The 19,423-nt window shown below is 40.2% G+C and overlaps 1 protein-coding gene across 2 annotated transcripts in view; it reads left to right on the top strand.

The window, feature by feature from the left end:
* The first annotated feature begins 218 nt into the window (after positions 1 to 218).
* DNAAF9 (dynein axonemal assembly factor 9) overlaps positions 219 to 19,423 on the top strand; it is a 130,377-nt gene continuing 111,172 nt past the window's right edge. For both annotated transcript variants that reach the window (XM_049650041.1, XM_049650040.1), the window contains exons 1-2: positions 219 to 606; positions 17,585 to 17,664. In XM_049650041.1, the coding sequence (XP_049505998.1) occupies positions 524 to 606; positions 17,585 to 17,664 (163 nt within the window). In that variant the 5' untranslated portion in view covers positions 219 to 523. The remainder of the gene's footprint in view (positions 607 to 17,584; positions 17,665 to 19,423) is intronic.

The raw sequence follows: 19,423 nt of genomic DNA, 5'->3' as shown, positions 1-19,423 counted from the left end.
CCGGCCTGGGACATCTGGAGGACCGGGAGGAGAACCCGGGCAGTGCCTTAGGTTCTCGCGGCGCCCCGGGACCTGGCTGCTGCAGCGGAAGGCTTCGCTGGAGGCCGAAGCCGGCAGAGTGGGGCGGGACGCGGTAAGGCCCCGCCCCCGGGCGCGTCCGTGTGCGTGGCTGGGGGCGCAGCAGAGTCCCACTCCATGATGCGGGATCTGAGGACAGGGCAGAGCCCTGGCGTGGAAGCCCTCACCGTAAGGACCGGCATTCCCAACGTCCCGCCGGGCCGCCTCGCAGCTTAAGGAGGGCGCGGCCCTGCCGCGGTGCGCCCACCCTCATCCCAGCGGGTGCCGACGCCCCCATCCACGCTCTGTGCGCGCCTCCGGCCCCGCCCCCGCCTCGACGTGCCCCCCGCGCGCCGCGCCCCCCGCCCACCCGACACGCCCAGCCGCCCCGCCCGGCAGCCGCGGGCCTGGAGCTGCCCCACGGGCCTGAGCGACCCTCGCAGCCGCAGCGTCCTCCTCCGCCGCCATGGACGTGTATCCCCCGCACCGGCTGGGGCTGCTCCGCGGGCGGTTCCCCGGCGGCCCCGGCCGCGGGTCGCCCTCCGTCAGGTACGCGGGCCGATGCCGCAGAGGGGAGGCCGGGCTGGGGGTTGCGGACTGTTGGGGTCTGGCGACGCCTCCCGCCGTAGGGCGTGGTCCGACATGGCTTCCTTGCAGATGGTTTTCCCTAAACGGCTGCCAGAGAAACGTTTCCCCAGGAACGGCGCCGTGTGTAGCGGCTCCCACAATGGCTCCCCTGTAGACAACTCCACAGCGTCTCCTCTGTAGAGACCCCCTACTATGACATCTCCGCCTCCGTAGGTTTCTCCCAGAAAAGATTTCCCTGTGGAGAACCTCCGCAGTGGGTTCTGTATGCGTAACTCAGTTGCCTTCCCCTTGGAATATTTCCCCCAGAAAAGGTTGTCTGTGGAGACCCCCCCCACAGTATTCCCCTGGATATAACCCCCAATTCGGTTCCCCCAGAAACGGCTTCCGTATAAATCTCTCCTACAGTAGGTCTTCTCTAGAGCCTTTCCCTTGACAGCCGCGTCCCTAAAGACTGCCCCCCTCCCGCCCCCTGCATATACACACGCTGACAGCATCTTCCTTATTGCGCATTCCCCCACCTCCCCATGCCCCAGCCTGCATCGCGACGCTCCCTCATTCCACAATAGGGAGCTCAGGTTGGGGGAAGGTGGAGGTCATTAGGCTCGCAGGAGAGAAAACTAACCGGACAAATAGGAAAAAGAGGCCAGAACTCCCGAAATTAGCGGACCCCAACCCCTGAGGAATTGGCAGACCCCAAGCCCCTGAGGTTAGAGACCGAGCCTCTGGGTGCTTCGGTATGGGGATATTGGGGAGGGTCCCCGCCCCCTTTCGTTAAAGGAAGACCCATTTCCGATTTCTGCTCCCAGTGCCTTTGGGGCTGACCTTGATAGCCTGGGCATTGTTTGCGATGGAGCTGTTATGGGGCCGCCCGCAGAGTATGGAGATTGGAATGAAGGAGCATTTGCGGCCGAGATCGTTGAGAGGGAAGAAAGGAGAGAGAGCGAAATGGGCTTTGGGACTGCTAAACTGTCATTAAATCAGAAGAGCGATTTTTTGTTTTCCTTTTTCTGTATTTTAGCAGTTTAGCAAAGAAAATATGTTCCCTTGAAAGGAAGCTGTTAACTTATATGTTAAAATGGCTTTTCTTGTATTCTTGTTACGGTACTTAAAGCATTGTATTTTTAACTTTTTGCTCGCCAATCTGTTTTGTTTTTGTTTTGTTTTAACAAGAACAAATTCACGGAGAGCAAGAACTAAATCTTAGAATCCTGTATCTCTCTTACTTCCTGGCATTCCTTCCCCCACGCCAGCAACTAATGCACATTTGTTGAGTGAATAAAGAATGGAGGAGGTAGGGCTAGATATCCATTTGCATTTGGGAGTCCTAATTTGCTTCAAATTTGGCAGGTGACATTGTTGGAACTCCTGCTCTGCCCTTCAGTGGAATTCCTTGTGTTCCAAGTGTTTAGCTGCTTATGGTAACCATCTCCAATCTGTCCTAACATTTCTGGCAGCCACTTTCACTGTTAGAAAATATTTGAACTCTGTACAGAATAGAAACTGTGGAGGATACTTTTTTTTTTTTTTAAGTAGGCTCCATTCCGAACAGTGGGCTTGAACTCGTGATCCTGAGATCAAGAGTTGCATGCTCTACCTGCTAAACTAGGTAGACACTCCTGCACAGAATACTTTAGAATTTAAAGCAGCCATCCATTAAATCTAAGCTCTGTGTAGAAGTGGGGTTGATCCTAGATCATCTTCAGCTTAGGAATCTTGAGTCTTTGAAACTTTTAGGAGAAAAAAAGCTTCTCAGTGAGGGGCGCCTGGGTGGCTCAGTCGGTTTGATCGACCGACTTTGGCTCAGGTCATGATCTCATGGTCCGTGAGTTCGAGCCCCGAGTCAGGCTCTGGGCTGCCAGCTCAGAGCCTGGAGCCTGTTTCGGATTCTGTGTCTCCCTCCCTCTCTCTCTGACCCTCCCCTGTTCATGCTCTGTCTCTCTCTGTCTCAAAAATAAATAAACGTTAAAAAAAAAAAAAAAAAAAGCTTCTCAGTGAAATCCATCTCTAACTGCTGCCTTTCTTGTTTCTAGGAGCATGACAGTGCACAGCATTTTTTTTTAATTAGTATTTGTATGTTAGATTAATGTTGTTAATCATAAACTCTGAATCTTAAGTGGTTTGAGTGAAACTTGTTAGTCCTCAGACAAAGGATAGTGCAAGGAACCGCAAGGCCTGGCTGTTCTATATACCTTTGGTAAAAGAAATTTAGTCAAGGTTCCTCTCCTTTATCCTACCTCCACAGAACTGTACATGCTTTTCTTACTCATTTAAGCCTTTACCTGACTTTGGGCATTGAATGGCAGGTATGGGCTTAGCACTTTCCTGTCACCCATATTTGGCTGCTTTGCTGCACTCTGACTCCTGACTGATGAGAGAGGCAGGCCTAACTGGTGAAGTCACATTCCTAAAGACCCATAGATAGTACTTTGCAAGTGTGTGGTTCTCTTCTAGCAATGGAGTTCATTTTCACAGATGGAGAATAGAGATCAGGAGTTAAAATGATACTTAGAACTAGAAGCTTCTTTATCAGGATATGGTAGTCATCATTGTTGCCCATCAACTATTTTTGGCTTCCACCTCCTGGGCATGTGCTGCAATTATACTTGCTTGCCCCCTTGAAGTTGGGTATGGCCTTATGAGTTGTCTTTGATGAGTGAAGTGTGCTCAGAAATGGTAAAAGCTTCTGGTGTGTAATTTGCCACTATCTCTCCCTCTCTTATGGTGACTGTTAGTGCTTCAGCTGGTGGCTTGTCCATTAGTCTGGTACCCCAGAGCAAACCTCCAGGTAACCTATGTTTGACATGTAGAGCAAGTAGTAAACCTTCATTGTTTAAAACCACTGAGATTTTGGAGTTGTTACCAAGTAACTATCTTGACTTGTACTAAGGAACCAGTGGAAATAGCTGAAATATGCTTCCCTCTTTCAAAAATCTTTTTCTGCAGAGGGACCTGATCCTGCTCAGGACTTGTTTATTGGTTTAAATTTTACTGGTCTTTATACACATATCACCTGTGCTAGGTGTTGTGGATTCAGACAAGGCAGGCCCTGCCCTCAAAGAGCTCCTTTATAAGTGGAAAGAGAAATAGCAAAAATCATAGTAAACAGCGTTGAGAAGAAAAAGGGCTGAAGGAACACTAATGTTGGAAGGCATAGTCGGTTTTGAGCTCAACTGTTGGAAGGATGAGGTTGCCATTACCTATACTGGAAACACTGGAATTAGAGCAGGTTTGTAGAGAAAATAGAGTTCAGTTTTGGCTTTATTCATTTTGAGTTGCCTAATAGATATCCAGATGGAGATATTAGATCTGGAGTTGAGGGGAAAGACTGGGACTGGAACTACCATGCTGATGACTCCCACATTTTTATTTTATCTATGAGACTGGGTAGAGATCCAGGGAGTAAATGTAGATAGAGAAGAAGACCAGCATCCAAGCCCTGGGATATTCCATATAGGAAAGACAGTGTAGAAATGGTTTCCAGTTTGGAAACCATAATGGACAGTGGCTTCCTACTTTTGAGATAGGAAAAAAATACAGGACAATCATGGAAAGTCAAATGATGGATATTGTTGATGAGCTGGTGAGACTAAGAATAGACCATTAGATTTGTTAACATGGAGGTCATCTGTGACCTTGACAAGAACAGGTTTGGTGCAGTGGGTTTAAGAAAAAATGGGACAAGAATTGAAGACAGTGAGTATAGATAGCCATAATGATGTTGTTTCAAGGATTGAAGAGCAGAGCCCTATGGGTATGGCTATGACAGACAACAAAATAATAGGGTGTGGCTATAAGAGAGAGCAGAGTAATAGGGCTGTGGTTGGAAGAGTGGAAGTGTTAGAGTTCTTTTTGGTTTTAGGTGGGCAGACATTATAATCCATCTGAAAATGTTTGAAGTTGATTACTAATGACGGAGTACAGAGAGGCAAATTGGTGATTAAAGAGAGAGAAGGGAAAATTGCAGGGGTGAAGTCCTTGAGCAGGTGAGAGGGAATAGGGTCTAGGACATAAATGGATACATTGGTCTCAGACTAGATAGGTACATGGACAGTTCATCTTTGGTGAGTGTATGGACCCAAATGCTGGTGGGTTGGTGATCGAGAAGCTAAAAATCTTTAGGGAATGTAGAGAACTGAATGACCCAGAGGTTTGTAGGTATTTATAACAAGAAGGGATAGTGGAAGAAGGGATAATGGGTAGTTATTGTTGGATGACATGGAGAAATCAGCCGAAATAAAATAAAGCAAAAAGTTTAAGTAATTAATTTTCTCAAAACCAGATGTGAGTTTCCAGATTAAAAGGACTCACCAGTAGTCCAGCACAACTAATTTAAAAATATCCATGCCAAGGTAGAACATCATGAAATTTTTGAGCACTATAAAGACAAATCACATAGATAGGGTCAGGAATCATAGTATTGTAGCAAAATTGGAAACTAGAAGCTAATGGAGAAGCAGTGCCTTCTGAAGGAAAATGGATTCCTACCTAGAATTCTGTATCCAGGCATACTCTCAGGCAGATGAAGGATGAAGACATTTCACACATGCAAATTCTCAAAGTTTGACCTTCCATGCACCCTTTATTAAGAAGCCGCTGGCAGGGGGCACCTGGGTGGCTCAGTCAGTTGAGCATCCAAGTCTATTTCAGCTCAGGTCATCATCCCACAGTCATGGGACTGAGCCCCACGTTGAGTTCTGCGCTGAGCGTGGAGCCTACTGGGGATTCTCTCCCCCTCATTCTGCCCCTCTCCACCCTTCATGCACACGTAGGTGCACTGTCTCTCTCTTAAAACAAACAAACAAACAAACAAACAAAACACTGGAAGATGTGCTCTAGCAAAGCAGTCTGATTAAGGGGTTCCTGTGCTGGGGATCCTCTATAAGGGACTCATAGGAAGGGCTTTCTTTGTTACCTCTGGAAATTACCAAAGGGCTGGGACCATTTTTTATTACCATTTCCCACATTGCTTACCCTGGTACTTAGATCAGTGTCTGGCACATAGACAGCATTCACTAAATATGAATTGCTGTTGTAAGCTATTATGAGATATTGCTTGCATGAATTATTTATTGAATGAATAGAAAGTAATTACAGTTGAAGCTGTGGGCTATGTTAAATTTCAGGAGTGTTCAGAGAATGAAGAATCATATGTGAGCTAGATGGTGAGAAGTGGTTCACCATAGTGATGCTGTATACAGTGCACTTTAGTAAAGTCTCACAGAAACAAGTTACTTCTTCAGGTGATATATATTGGCCAGTGGCCAATACACATGGTACTCTTGTAGTTTACAGATCTACAGAAGTAATAATTACTATTGTACACATAATCCTGCCTTAAGGAAACTCAGAATGCAAAGCAAGGCTATGACTTTGTATATCTGAAAATGCAAAGCTTTACCTCCTATATTTAGATGCTGGCCAGGGAGGCTTGGTGTGGTGTCTATAGAAGCAAAGATGGTTGTCTTATTTCTGGCCCAGAGGTAGAGGTCTGAGTATCTGTCTTTTTACTTGTGTCTAGGATGACTGTGTACTGAGGACTCTTATTTAGTGAATACTGTGGCATTAATAGTGCACAGTATCTTGATAATGTTTCCTAACTCTTGGGCTTTTCTATGATGTTCTAATTTTTAGAGAAGGGAGTGAATGAGATGCAGATGCCCTCCAGAGTTACACAGCTTAAATTATTGTTGTTTTTGCCCTGAAAGTTTAAAGAAAAAGAACAGAAAAAGCAGAGTCTGCAACTGGGGTGTTTAAAAATTTTATATGTGGGTGTCTCAGTCGGTTAAGCATCCGACTCTTGATTTTGGCTCAGGTCATGTTTTCATGGTTTATGGGATCTAGGCCTGAGTTGGGCTCTGTGCTGGGAATGTGGAGCCTGCTTGGGATTCTGTCTCTCGCTCTGCCCCTCCCCTGCTCATTCTCTCTCTCTCTCTCTCTCTCTGTCTCTTTGTTCCTCCCCACCCCGGAAATAAATATTGGGTGGCTCAGTTGGTTAAGTGTCCAACTTTGGCTTAGGTCATGATCTCATAGTTTGTGAGTTCGAGCCCTGCATTGGGCTCTGTGCTGACAGCTCAGAGCCTGGAGCCTGCTTCAGATTCTGTGTCTCCCTCTCTCTCTGCCCCTCCCCTACTCACACTCTTTTTCTCTTTCTCAAAAATAAACATTAAAAAAATTTTTTTTTTTAAATAAATACTAAAAAAAGTTTTATCTGTGATTTTGAGCCCCGGTTTGAGGAAAAGTCAGCTCACTTGGTATGTTTTTTATTTTCAACTTCTTATTTTGAAATGATTTTAGATTTATAGATGAGTTGCAGATATGGTAGAGTGTTCCTATATAGCCCTTATCCAGCTTACTCTGATGTTAACATCTTATGTATAACCATCTTCATTTATCAAAATCCTGGTATAGTGATTTAGTTTACTAAGTAAATTTTGTTTACTTGGCTTTTAGTATTCCAGACTATTTATTTGAGTTTCCCCAGTTTTCCCACTAATGTCTTTTTTCTACTCCAAGATCCAAAGATCCCACATTGCATTTAGATTTGGCATGCATTTAATAGTCAAAGAAGTGAGGGAAAATAATTGTGGATGCTTTCTGAATGAAGACTTGTGAAACTGACTTTACAAAGAGCAGATTGTGTGAGGAAATGCTCAGAGAAAGCCAGAGAAGAGGAAGAAAATGGAAAATAAGATGTTGTTCCACTAGAGTATCATGAGAACAGACTTCCAGATAACATTTTCCATGTGTGGTAGGTAGCATTTTATGAAGTCCTTGAATTTAGTTTGTGGAGTATTTTGTTCACCCTAGTTTATGAAATATGTGTAGACATGAATTGCAAATGGGCACCAGTTTTAACCATTTTAGATAATGTGGCCTATCAGGAACTATGTTTGCTAGCTGGTAAAAGATGCTTAACAACAATGACTTAACTTGGGGGGTTATTTTTTCTTAAAAAAGATGTTTGTCTAAGGAGTGTAGGCTAGTCCTGGTATAAAGTCATCAGGGAGGGAACCAGGCCTCTTCTGTGTATTTTGGTATTCTTAGCAACTGGATTCCATGGCTTCATGGTCACAAAATCGCTGGAAGAACTCCAGCTATCATGTCTGTCAGGCAAGGGGAAAGAGAAAGGACAGCTCTCCTAGTTAAGTTGATTCTTTCTCTTCAGAGAGTTTCCCCAGAAGCTTCCACATGATAGCTTCTGCATGTCTCATTGGTCAGCCCTAGAAGCAGAGGAACTGCACCATTGCTTGCCCCAAATAAAATTGGGGTACTGTGAGTGAAAAAGAAGGGGAGAATGGATATGGATGAGGTGATTGTCTCTCCCTCAGTGAGGTAGCATCCTGGAATGAAAGTTACATTACTTAGGATTACTAACAGCTTTGGTGAGCTGCACCAAAGTGCTGGGAGAAAATGAAGGTCATTTAAATAGTTGATGATGCCAGTGCATTTCTCGTTCGTATCTTTTGTGTGTATCTCAGTTTATCAGTGTGTAAATCACTTTGAGTTTATATCACTTATAGTCAGTGGTTAATCATGTTTTGACCATGACAGTGGTAATGTTGGCTTTGCTTTTTCCATTGTAAGTTATTGCTCCAGCAAAGATACCAGTAGGAAATGACGTTTCTTGCGTTGCTACACATCCTGTCTTCTTGCCTTTCTTCCAAGTCTCTGGTTTTTTGTTGTTGTTTTATTCTGTGTTTTTTTTTAAGTTTATTTATTTATAATGTTTATTTATTGGGGGGGGGGGGGAAGGGCAGAGAGAGAGGGAGACAGAATCCAAAGCAGCCTCCACGCTCTGAGCTGTCAGCACAGAGCCTGACGTGGGGCTTGAACCCACAAATCGTGAGATCATGACCTGAGCCGAAGTCGGACGCTTAACCGACTGAACCACCCAGGCACCCATAAGTTTATTTTTTTAGTAATCTCTACACCCAACGTGGGGCTCAAACTCAAGACTCCTAGATCAGGAGTCATGTGCTGCACTACTGAGCCAGCCAGGTGCCCCCTCAAGTCTCTAGTTTTGCAAGGGGAGTAAATAATTGCCACTTTAACTCAGAGCCAAGTTTCTTAAACCCTAGAAGTCCTACAATAGCTTCTTTTGGGGCGCCTGGGTGGCTCAGTCGGTTAAGCATCTGACTTCGGCTCAGGTCATGATTTCCTGGTTCATGGGTTCATGGGTTCATGGGTTCAGGCCCGCGTCTGGCTGTGCTGACAGCTAGCTCAGAGTCTGGAGCCTGTCTTCAGATTCTGGGTCTCCCTCTCTCTGTCCCTCCCGTGTGCGCACTCTCGCTCTCTCTCTCTCAAAAATAAATAAAACATTAAAAAAAAATGTGAAGAATTAATGAGTTGGAATAAAAGCTGTAAGTATTGAAAAGAGATAAAATTGCTATCTATGATTTACTATTTGGAAAACTATGGTAATAGGTAAAACTATTAGAACTAATAAGAGTTTATCAAATTGTTTTAAAAAGGTAATGGACTCAAGATCACATTCAAAATGGGAACAAAAGCTGTAAAATATCTAGGAGTCAACCTAATAAGGAATGTGTAAAACTTATATAAATAAAAATATAAAACTTGACAGAAGTACGTAAAACAGGAGAGGAATGAATGGAGAGATATATCATGTTCCTGAGTGGGGAGCTCAGTGCTGACCAGATTGTATGATCACAGTATAAATTCTCAGTGGGAATTTTTCTGGAACTTGACAAGCTGATTTTATAATTCATCGTAAAGAGAAAATGTTCAATGAAAGCCATAGACTCTTTGAAACAATGATAGAAGGACGTGCACTATCAGATAAAAATATCAGATAAAAATAATCAGATCAGATAAAAATAATCTATTAACAAAGTTCAAGTAATAACATAAAACTCTGATTATTGTTTTAAATGTACTATTTCTGTGAGAATAGGTAAATAGATCAAATAAAGATTGAAAATATGGATCCAGCTTTATATAATAATTTATCATACACTAAAAGTGTCATTCTAGATCAGAGGATTAAAAGGAATAATATGTAGTCTTGGGACAATCATTTATATTTTGGAGGAAAAATACAGTTATATTCCTGCTTCACAAAAGTAAAAAAGCAAATTTCATAGGAATAAAGAAATAAATGTTTAAAATACACACACAAATAAAATGGAAAAATTGGCATTTTATTATTTTTTTAAATAATAGTGAGTGGGGAAGACACAAAAGGAAGACATAAAACTCCTAAGCCTAAAAGTAGAGTTAGGCAGATTTAGTTCTGTAAAACTTGACAGCTCCTGTGTGAAAGATACCATAAACAAAGTCTAGAAGTTTAGAGAAAATACTTGCAACATATGACCAAAACACAATTTTTAAAATATGATGGAATATATGAATTATTCAGACCCCCCATGACTAAACAGAAAATGGGTAATGAACAAGAATGGGCATTCACAGGGGTGACTGGGTGGCTCAGCTGGTTGATTGAGCATCTGATTTAGGCTCTGGTCATGATCTCAAGGTTCTTGAGTTCGAGCCCACATTGAGCTCTCTACTGTCAGCACAGAGCCTGCTTTGGATCCTCTTTCGCTTTCTGCCCCTCCCCCACACGTGCACACTCTGTCTCAAAAATAAACCTAAAAAAAAAAAGTAGGCATTCATAGAAAAAGAAATATAGATGATCAGTAAAACATTTGACAGTCTCTCTAGTGATTAGGGAAAAATGTAAATTATGATAATAACTCTAACCATTGACATTAATTGAAAAGTGATAACACATGGTTTAGAAAGTTGTGGGGACCAGGTATTCTGGTATATGTAGGTGACTCTTTTTAGAAAACAATCTATCAAAATTTTAAATGCGGATACCTCAACTTGCCAGTGCTACTTTTTAGGTCTCTACCTTGCAGAAACTTTTGTACTTAGGCCAAAGATGGATATAGTTATTCTTTGAAGCATTGTTGCTATTGCAAAAATAACAAATGTCCTGAATGTTCATAGTGGCTAAAAAAAAGAATACAGTACAGCACTTTTAAAAATGCAGTTGAGTTCTATGTACTAACTTGGAAAGATCTTAATGTATAATGTTAAGTGAAAAAAGCATGTTGCAGAGCAGTTACATATCTCATGATTATGATTTCATGTAAAAACAGTCCACCTCCGAAAAAAGCCTCACCCAAACTATGTTACTGAGAGATTCACACCAAATTGTTCACAGCAGTTTTCTGTTATAAGGTGAATCAGATTGGTGTGAGGATTCACTTTGTAAAACAATCCAAACACAAAGCACACAGAATATAAGGACAGTATATTCATTAATTGTTTAATTTTGAAAATAAAAAAGTTAACATAACTTATGGAGAAAAAATGGGCAAAAACAAAATTTTCAGGTTTTTTTTCCTTCACTTCCAGGGACCCAGGATAATGAAATATAAACAGGGAAGTATACCTGGCCATGTATATGGTAACTTGTAAAAGCAGTGACCAGTGAATTAACTGTTACATATAAACTGAAGATGGGAAAAATAGATGACTTTAGAATTCAGAATTACTGTTTTGTGGCAAACTTTATTGTCAGGAAATCACTGAGGGGTAGCAGAAAGGAAAAGTTCAGACTTAGGGTATCTGATGGTGGCTCACGTTCTGGGGTTGCTAATCTTTACTCAGCCTTGTGATTTTGGGTAAACTGCTTCTGTTTGGGTCTTGGCTTCTTCACTTTGTCAACTATCGTGTCTAGATTTTGAGTCTGAATCCAAGGAAAGGTAGAAATAAAGTATAGCATACAAGTGGCATATTTGACATAAACCTCATTATGTTTTTGACATAACCTTTGACATAACACATTTGACATAAACCTCAGCATCTGCTGAGACTACAAGTATTCTAAAAGAGGAACTTTGTAAAGTAGTGGTGACCACAGGCCATCTACCCAGGATGTGCCAGCTGTGCTCGGGTAGACCTAAAAGCTAGAGGGCAGTGCTCTTGCTGGACTTGGTATATGTTTGAAAGTTTCTATTAAAAAAAAGACTGGTGGATATATAGCAAGGTCAGTGGTGAATTCTGGGGGTGAGGAACAATGACAATTTTAGTTACTTTTGTAATATTCCATTTTTTTTTCATCAAAAAAAGGATAATACGTATTTTACATGTGGTACTAAGGCAGATAAAAGCAAGTATGCCAAAATGTTAATAATAGAGACTAACTCTGGGTGCTGGGGATACGGGTGATTGTGGTTTTCTCTATACTTAACTGGGGTTTTTTTTAATAGGTAAGTATTTCAATAAGTGACAAGTTTAATGGTTTAGTGACAAATAATAGGCTATGTTCTGGTTAAAAATTAAATTTGGGAAGCAGGAAAATGTATAGAGGAAAGAACAATTTAGTTTTACTCATTTGACAAGAAAAGAGATACTAATTAGGAAAATGTCTTACTCTGGGAAAAGGAAGGTCTTTCTACATTTTATATGCTTCCACTTTATTTGGCCAAGCTACTTGTGGAAAAGAAATGCTTTTTGCTCCTGTTCTCACTATTGTCTTGGCTTTCCACAGCAGTAGTTGGGGAGCTGTTTGTTTCCTGGTCACATGACCTATTCATGCTTTTTGTCACTGGCTCGTTGTTAGTTTGAAAATCAAAGAGCTCTTGGTACCCTTGGCAGTCAGTCGACTGCTGTTCATTTGGGTTAGGAAATGGGCCAAAGGACCAACTTGATGAAATTGGTGTAGAGAATGATTGCAAGATTGGTCTTGTATTAAATATGAAAAGGTGGGGGAGAGGCAGATAATTTCCCAAGGAAAGAAGCTTTCTTAACTTTAATCTTGATTATCTTGCAGTTTCTGTTGTGCTACTTCTAAAAACCCTAAAGTTACTCCGTGTGACCCTCTTACCTCCATCCCCAGATTTTTATTAAGAAAATGTTTAAATAATACAGTAAAGGTAAAAGAGTAGTAGTACAGTGAATACTTGATATACCCACCACTTTGAGTCAATAATTTTTAACATTTTGCCATGTATGTTATCTTTATTTTTCTTTTCTTTTCCTCATTCTTGTTTTCTGTTAAACCCTTTTCAAGTGAGTTATAGACATCATGACACTTCTAAGTACTTCCTCATGTATCTGCTTTAAAAAAAAAAAGGGGGGGGGGACATTCTAGGTATAACCACAATAACATCTCACCTAAGAAAATTAATAGTAATTCCTTACTACCATCAAATTTTCTCAGATGTCTCATGGCTCTTTCTCTGTTTTTGTTTTTGTTTTTAATGAAATTAAGGTTTTTACATTAGATTATTATTATTTAATCTCTCACATTAGAAACATTCTCCCTCTCTGTTCTTTTTGTTTTACATGACATTGACTTTTTTTTAACTTAAATTAAAAAAAATTTTTTTAATGTTTCTATTTTTGAGAGAGAGAGACAGACAGACAGTGAGTGGGGGAGGGGCAGAGAGAGAGAAAGAGAGAGAGAGAGAGAGAGAGACAGACAGAGACACAGAACCCGAAGCAGGCTCTAGGCTCTGAGCTGTCAGCACAGAGCCCAACATGGGGCTTGAACTTGAGAGCTGTGAGATCATGACCTGAGCTGAAGTCAGTCACTTAACTGACTGAGCCACCCGGGCACCCCCAATTTTTTTAATTGTGGTAAAATAACTATAACAAAATTTACCATCTTAACCATCTTTAAATGTACAATTTAGCAACATTAAGTAATTCATATTGTTGTGCTATAATCCCACTACTCACCCACAGAATTGTTTTCATCTTATAAAGCTCTGTTAAACAGCAACCCCACCTCTTTCCCCCAGCTCAACACTACCACTCTACTTTATGTCTCTATAAATTTGAATATAGTAAGTATATCTCATAAATGGAATCATGTGATATTTGTCTTTTTATGAATGGCTTATTTTTCATTATTATAATGTCCTCAAGGTTCATCCATGTTTTTAGCAAGTCTCAGAATTTCCTTCCTTTTAAGATTGAATAATATTCCACTGTATGTATATAGCAGAGTTTGTTTATTCATCTGTTGATAGATATTTGCTTCTACCTTTTGACTGTAGTAAATAATGCAGCTCTGAACATGGGTATACAAATATTTCTTCAAATCCTTGTTTTCATTTTTTTTTCTATATATTCCCAGAAGTGAAATTGCTGGATTACAGGGTAATTCTATTTTTCATTTTTCCCTCCCCCTGCCCCTCAATTTTTAATTTTTGAGGAATTGTCATATCATTTTCCATGGTGGCTACACTGTTTTAGGTTCCCACCAACAATGCCCAAAGGTTCCAGTTTCCCCACCATCCTTGCTTGTTGTTTTCTTTTTAATAGTAACTATCCTAATTTGTGTGGGAATAGTATCTCTTTGTGGTTTTGATCTGCATTTCCTTTATGATTAGTGATGTTGAGCTTCTTTTCATGTGCTTATTGGCCATTTGTGTATCTTCTTTGGAGAAATGTATATTCAAGTCTTTTGCCCATTTTGAGTGTTTTTGTTGTTTTTTTTTTTTTGCATGTGTATGGTTGAATTTGTAGGAGTGCTTTATATGTAAGAGGCTAATATCCGGAATTATATATATAGCTTAATAATATGAAGTCTTCCAGTGTATGAGCATGGATGTATTTCCGTTATTGGTGTCTTCTTTAATTTCCTTCGGAATTATATATTCTGGATATTAACCTTTTATCAGATACGTGATTTGCAAATATCTCCTCCCATTCTGCTGGCTGCCTTTTCACTCTGTTGATTGTATCCTTTGATGAACATAGTTTTTAATTTTGATAAAATCTAATTTACATATTTTTTATTTTGTTGTATGTACTTTTGGTGTCATAGCAATAAATTGTTGCCAAATCTGGTTTCATGAGGTTTTTCCCATATGTTTTCTTCTAAAAGTTTTATAGTTTCAGGTTAACATTTAGGTCTTTTTTTCTGTTTTGAGTTAAATTTTATTTATGATGTAATGGTCCAGATTCATTCTTTTGCATGTGGATATACAGTGTCTCCAAAGCCATTTATTGAAAAAATTGTCCTTTCTCAGTGCATGGTCTTAGTACCCTTGTGAAAAATCATTTGACCATGAGGATATTATAGTGAGTGAAATAAGCCAGTCACAAAAGGAGTTTATTTCTGAGTTCTCTGTTCTATTCCATTGTCAATATGTCTATCTTGATGCCAGTACCACACTGTTTTGATTACCATAGCTTTGTAGTTACTTTTGTAATTGGGAATTGTGTCTTTCAGCTTTGTCCATTTCAATATGCTTTTGACTATTCTGGGTCCCTTGAATTTTAGGATAGATTTTTCCATTTCTACAAAAAGCATCATTAGGGTTTTGATAGGGCTTATGCTGAATCTGTAGATCACTTTCTGTAGTATTGACAGTGTAACAATAAGAAGTCTTCCAGTGCATGAACATGGATGTGTTTCCATTATTGGTATCTTCTTTAATTTCCTTCAGAAATGTATGGATGATCCAGTTTCTCTGAATCCTTCCCAGCATTTTCCTATTATCACTGTTTGTTATTTTAGCTTTTCTAGTAGATACATAGTAATATCTCATTGTGGTTTTAATTTGCATTTCCCTAATAGATAATGATGTAGAACATGTTTTCAGGTGTTTATCTGCCATCTCTATATCCTCTTTGAGGAAATGTTTCTTCATACCTTTTGCCCATTTTCTAATTGGATTTTAATTTTTTTACTGTTGGAGTGTTCTTTATGTATTCTACTTTGTCAGATATGCGATATGCAAATATATTTTGCCAATCTGTACTTTGTCTTATTCTCTCAACAGGGTCTTTCACAAAGCAAAAGTTTACAATTTTGATGAAGTCAAATTTATTGATTTTTTTTTTCTTTCATGCATTATACTTTTGGTATCAAGTCTAAGAATTTCATCAGATTTTAAGTTCTGAATATTTTCTTCTGTTACCTTCTAAATATTTTATAATTTCACATTTAAAATTTTAAATCTGTGATTTATCTTGAGTTAATTTTTGTGTAAGGTACAAAATTTAGGTTGAGGTTCGTGTTTTTGTCTGTGGATATCCATTTGCTTTAACACCATTTATTGAAAAGACTATCCTTCTTCCATTGAATTGCTTTTGAACCTTTATCAAATAAAGTTAACTGGCTCTGTTGTGTAGGGCAATTTCTGGCAACTCTGTTCTGTTCCATTGATCCTGTCTCTTTCTTAGTCAGTACCACTCAGTCTTGATTACTTTAGCTATGTAGTAACTCTTAATATCAGAGTGATTCCTCTCCCTATTTTTTCTTCTTCAAAATTTTTTTAGCTATTCTAGTTCCTTTGCCTCTCTGTGTAAGTTTTGGATTGATCTTGTCTGTATCTACAGAAAAGCTTGCTAGGATTTTGAAGGAATTGTGTTAAACCTATACATTAATTTAGAGAGAATTGACATTTATACTATCTTGAGTCTTCCAATCCATGAACACAGTGTCTCTCCATTTACTTAGATCCTCTTTGGTTTCCTTTATTACTGTTTTGTAGTTTTTAACATGTAAATCCTATACATGTTTTGTTAAATTTATATTTTGGTCACATTGTATTTTTAATTTTGGTTTCCACATCTTTGTTGCTTCAATACAGAAATAGAGTTCATTCGGGCTTTTATTGTAAACTAGTGCAGAAAATGATTTTTCTGCATCATTGTGTGATTTTTTTCTTCTTTAGCCTGTTAATATGATTGACTGATTTATCAATAATGAACCAGCCTTGTATCCCTAGGATAAACCCCTCTTGGTCATGGTGTATAATTCTTTTTATATGTTGTTGAATTCTAATTACTAATCATTTATTAAAGGTTTTTACAGCTATATTCATGATGATATTGGTCTGTAGCTCTCTTTTTTGGCAGTACTGTCTCTGGTTTTGATGTTAGGTGGTATATGTGAACATCTTGATAGAAGACAGTGATAATGACCGCTAAGTCATGGAATGGATGAGTTGAGGAGTGTAAACATCAGAAAGAATCCAGAGGGCGGGGGAAAGCATTCAGGGAAGAGAAGTAGTGTTGTTTGGCTGAATACGGTTGCTTGGGTGAGTATAGGACATGCAGTGGAGCAGATTCAGCAACGAGTGGGAATGAAATTTAATTGTCCTAGATGGAACGCTTAGTGTTGGTTTGTGGAGGATCTTAGTTAATAATGTGGTAAGGCTGGGAATATGCTGACTGTAGGGAAAAATTTAATGGGAGTGTTAGGGAATGAATAGTAGAGGCACATCCTGAACCTGGGGGTGACAGGGAGAGACCTAGTGGAAGGATCAGTTTGATCCTTGATCACGTGATCAGTCTTGAACAGAATCAGTCTTGAGCACCTTTTTCTGGGACTACTAGGAAGGAGGAGAGGTTGGTATGGAGAGAATGGAGTCCTTAGAAGTGATATTAATGTCTGGGAGTGCCTCTCCTTATACTTTGGGAGGAGGGGGTATCCCTGAGTCCACGGGAATAGACTTGCACAGAAATGGGAACAAGTACCCTTTGCTAACATTCTCTTTGGGGGTAGTTGTGATGGTGAATCAGAGCTTCATTTAGGTCCTTAAACCAATTTTTTGGTTTTAACTGTTTTTCATTTTTGTTTTTGGCAAACCGATGAGGACCACAGTTAGGGCAGATCAGTGTGGTAACTCTTCTTTGATAATCCTCAAAAATGAGAAGTCATTGGAGGGCCCTTGGTCAGCTGCTGAGTCCCAGTCCAGCGTTGGCTCCATCCTCTGGTGAACCACAGAGCCATGGACTCTCCAGTTTGTAATCAACAGTTCAGATTTAGGCTTCAGACACATTCTGCATAATGTCTTCCAGAAAACAGAAGAGAAGGGAGTACTTCCCAGGTCATGTTACAGTTCTGATACCAAAACCAGGCAAGGGCCAGTTTCCATCCCTTTCCTTTTCCTCATGCCTTCATGCGCTGGCACTCAGGAGCTTGTTTCTGTTCTTGTTGCAGCTGCAGCCGACTCCGCCAGGTTCAGAGCATCTTGACCCAGAGCAGCAAGTCTCAACCCGATGGGATCCTCTGCATCCTAGGTCAGTGCTTTTAACAAGCTGGGGCAACTGGGCTTCTGTTCAAGGAAGATATTAATAATAGTGTCATTGTGAGATAAGCTTGGGTTACTGTCCTTCTTCCAGCTCTTGTTCCCTTGAAATCTGTTGCTGTTTTAATGAGGTCAGGTGAGATATCAGTAGGATAAGGACCCACAACCATGAGGCAGGCACTTTGTGCATGTTATCTCATTTCCCCTCACAGCAACCTTAAAAGGGAGCAGTGTAGTCCCCTTTTTTATAGAGGGGGATACTGAGACTCAAGGAGATGGAACAGACTTGCCCAGGACCATAGAGTAGCAGAATTGGACACTTATTTGTTCTTTAAGTTTTTTTTTATTATGAAAATGCGTCGTATAATTTAAAAATTAAGACAATCCTCAAATGAAAATGAACTGAGCTTCCCAACCAACCAGATACCCAGTTTCACTCCCCAGAGATAACATTGTCAGTTGTATCTTTTTTTAACACAAATGGAAACATTTTGTTTATACTGTAATTAACCTAATTTTTAAATTTTCACTTGACAATATATTTTGGAGATTTTTCTATATCAGATTGATCTTCTTTGTCTCATTTTCACTTATATTCATTGAGTCATGGGATTGGAATTGTTAGGTCTGGTGGTTTGTCCATCTACCACTGCAGTTTCTTTCCTAGAAGCAAACTGCCACTAGTTTGTTGTTTGTCTCTCCTCATATATTCTGTGCATAATTTTGTATTTTCACTTAACAGCACTTGCCTTTAGCCTTATGAGAGGTAGTGTGCAGAGTAGTTAAAAACATGCACTCTGGAGCCAGGTAGATTTGGGGTTTGAATCCTGGCTCCACTACTAAGCCCAGAGGTTGGCAAGTCTCTATAAAGACACACTTGTGGGGGCGCCTGGGTGGCTTGGTCGGTTAAGTGTCCGACTTCGGCTCAGGTCATGATCTCACGGTCCGTGAGTTCGAGCCCCGCGTCGGGCTCTGTGCTGGCAGCTCAGAGCCTGGAGCCTGTTTCAGATTCTGTGTCTCCCTCTCTCTCTGCCCCTCCCCCGTTCATGCTCTGTCTGTCTCTGTCTCAAAAATAAATAAACGTTAAAAAAAAAAAATTTAAAAAAAGACACACTTGTGGTGGACCTGGAATTCCTGCCAGAGGTTTCAAATGTTTAAACAACATTCATTGGATCCCCTCTCTAGCTGCAGCCCTCAAAAGGGTGGGGGCTGTCTTTGCCATGAATTTACCTATGAATAAAACCACCTGTTTGTTACTGTATTTATGCTCTTATTTCATTTGGCTTCTGTGTCTCTCCCTTTGACATACCATCCCATCAAAGTTTTGTTTGTTTAGCACTTATGTGCTTTCTGGCACTATAAGGTACTCTAGACTTATTTTGTGTATTTCCTCCTCCAGTCCTAGAATCAGCCATTTCTCCAGGGAGCACTGAGGTTCCTTTTATTGGAGAATGGTATTAGAAACCAAGATCTGGGCTTTGGATACACTCTCATTACTAGATGTCACTGCTGCTAAGCCCTGGCAGCTGACAGAGTAACAAGATACATATGTGTACATTAAATGCAAATGTTATGTACCCAAATTAAGCTAAACATGAATTCATATTAATGTCTCCAGCCTAACCAATTACTACATAGATTTTTCTAGCTTCCCCCTTTCGTTTACCTGTAAACTCCTACTTCATCAGTGAGAAACTTGGCGCCCATCATCCACCATCAGTTTACTTAATTCTAGTATACATATTCAGCAA

This window comes from Panthera uncia, assembly GCF_023721935.1.
Source record: "Panthera uncia isolate 11264 chromosome A3 unlocalized genomic scaffold, Puncia_PCG_1.0 HiC_scaffold_11, whole genome shotgun sequence".
Classification (NCBI taxonomy): Eukaryota; Metazoa; Chordata; class Mammalia; order Carnivora; family Felidae; genus Panthera; species Panthera uncia.
This window is presented reverse-complemented; position numbering and strand designations above follow the sequence as displayed.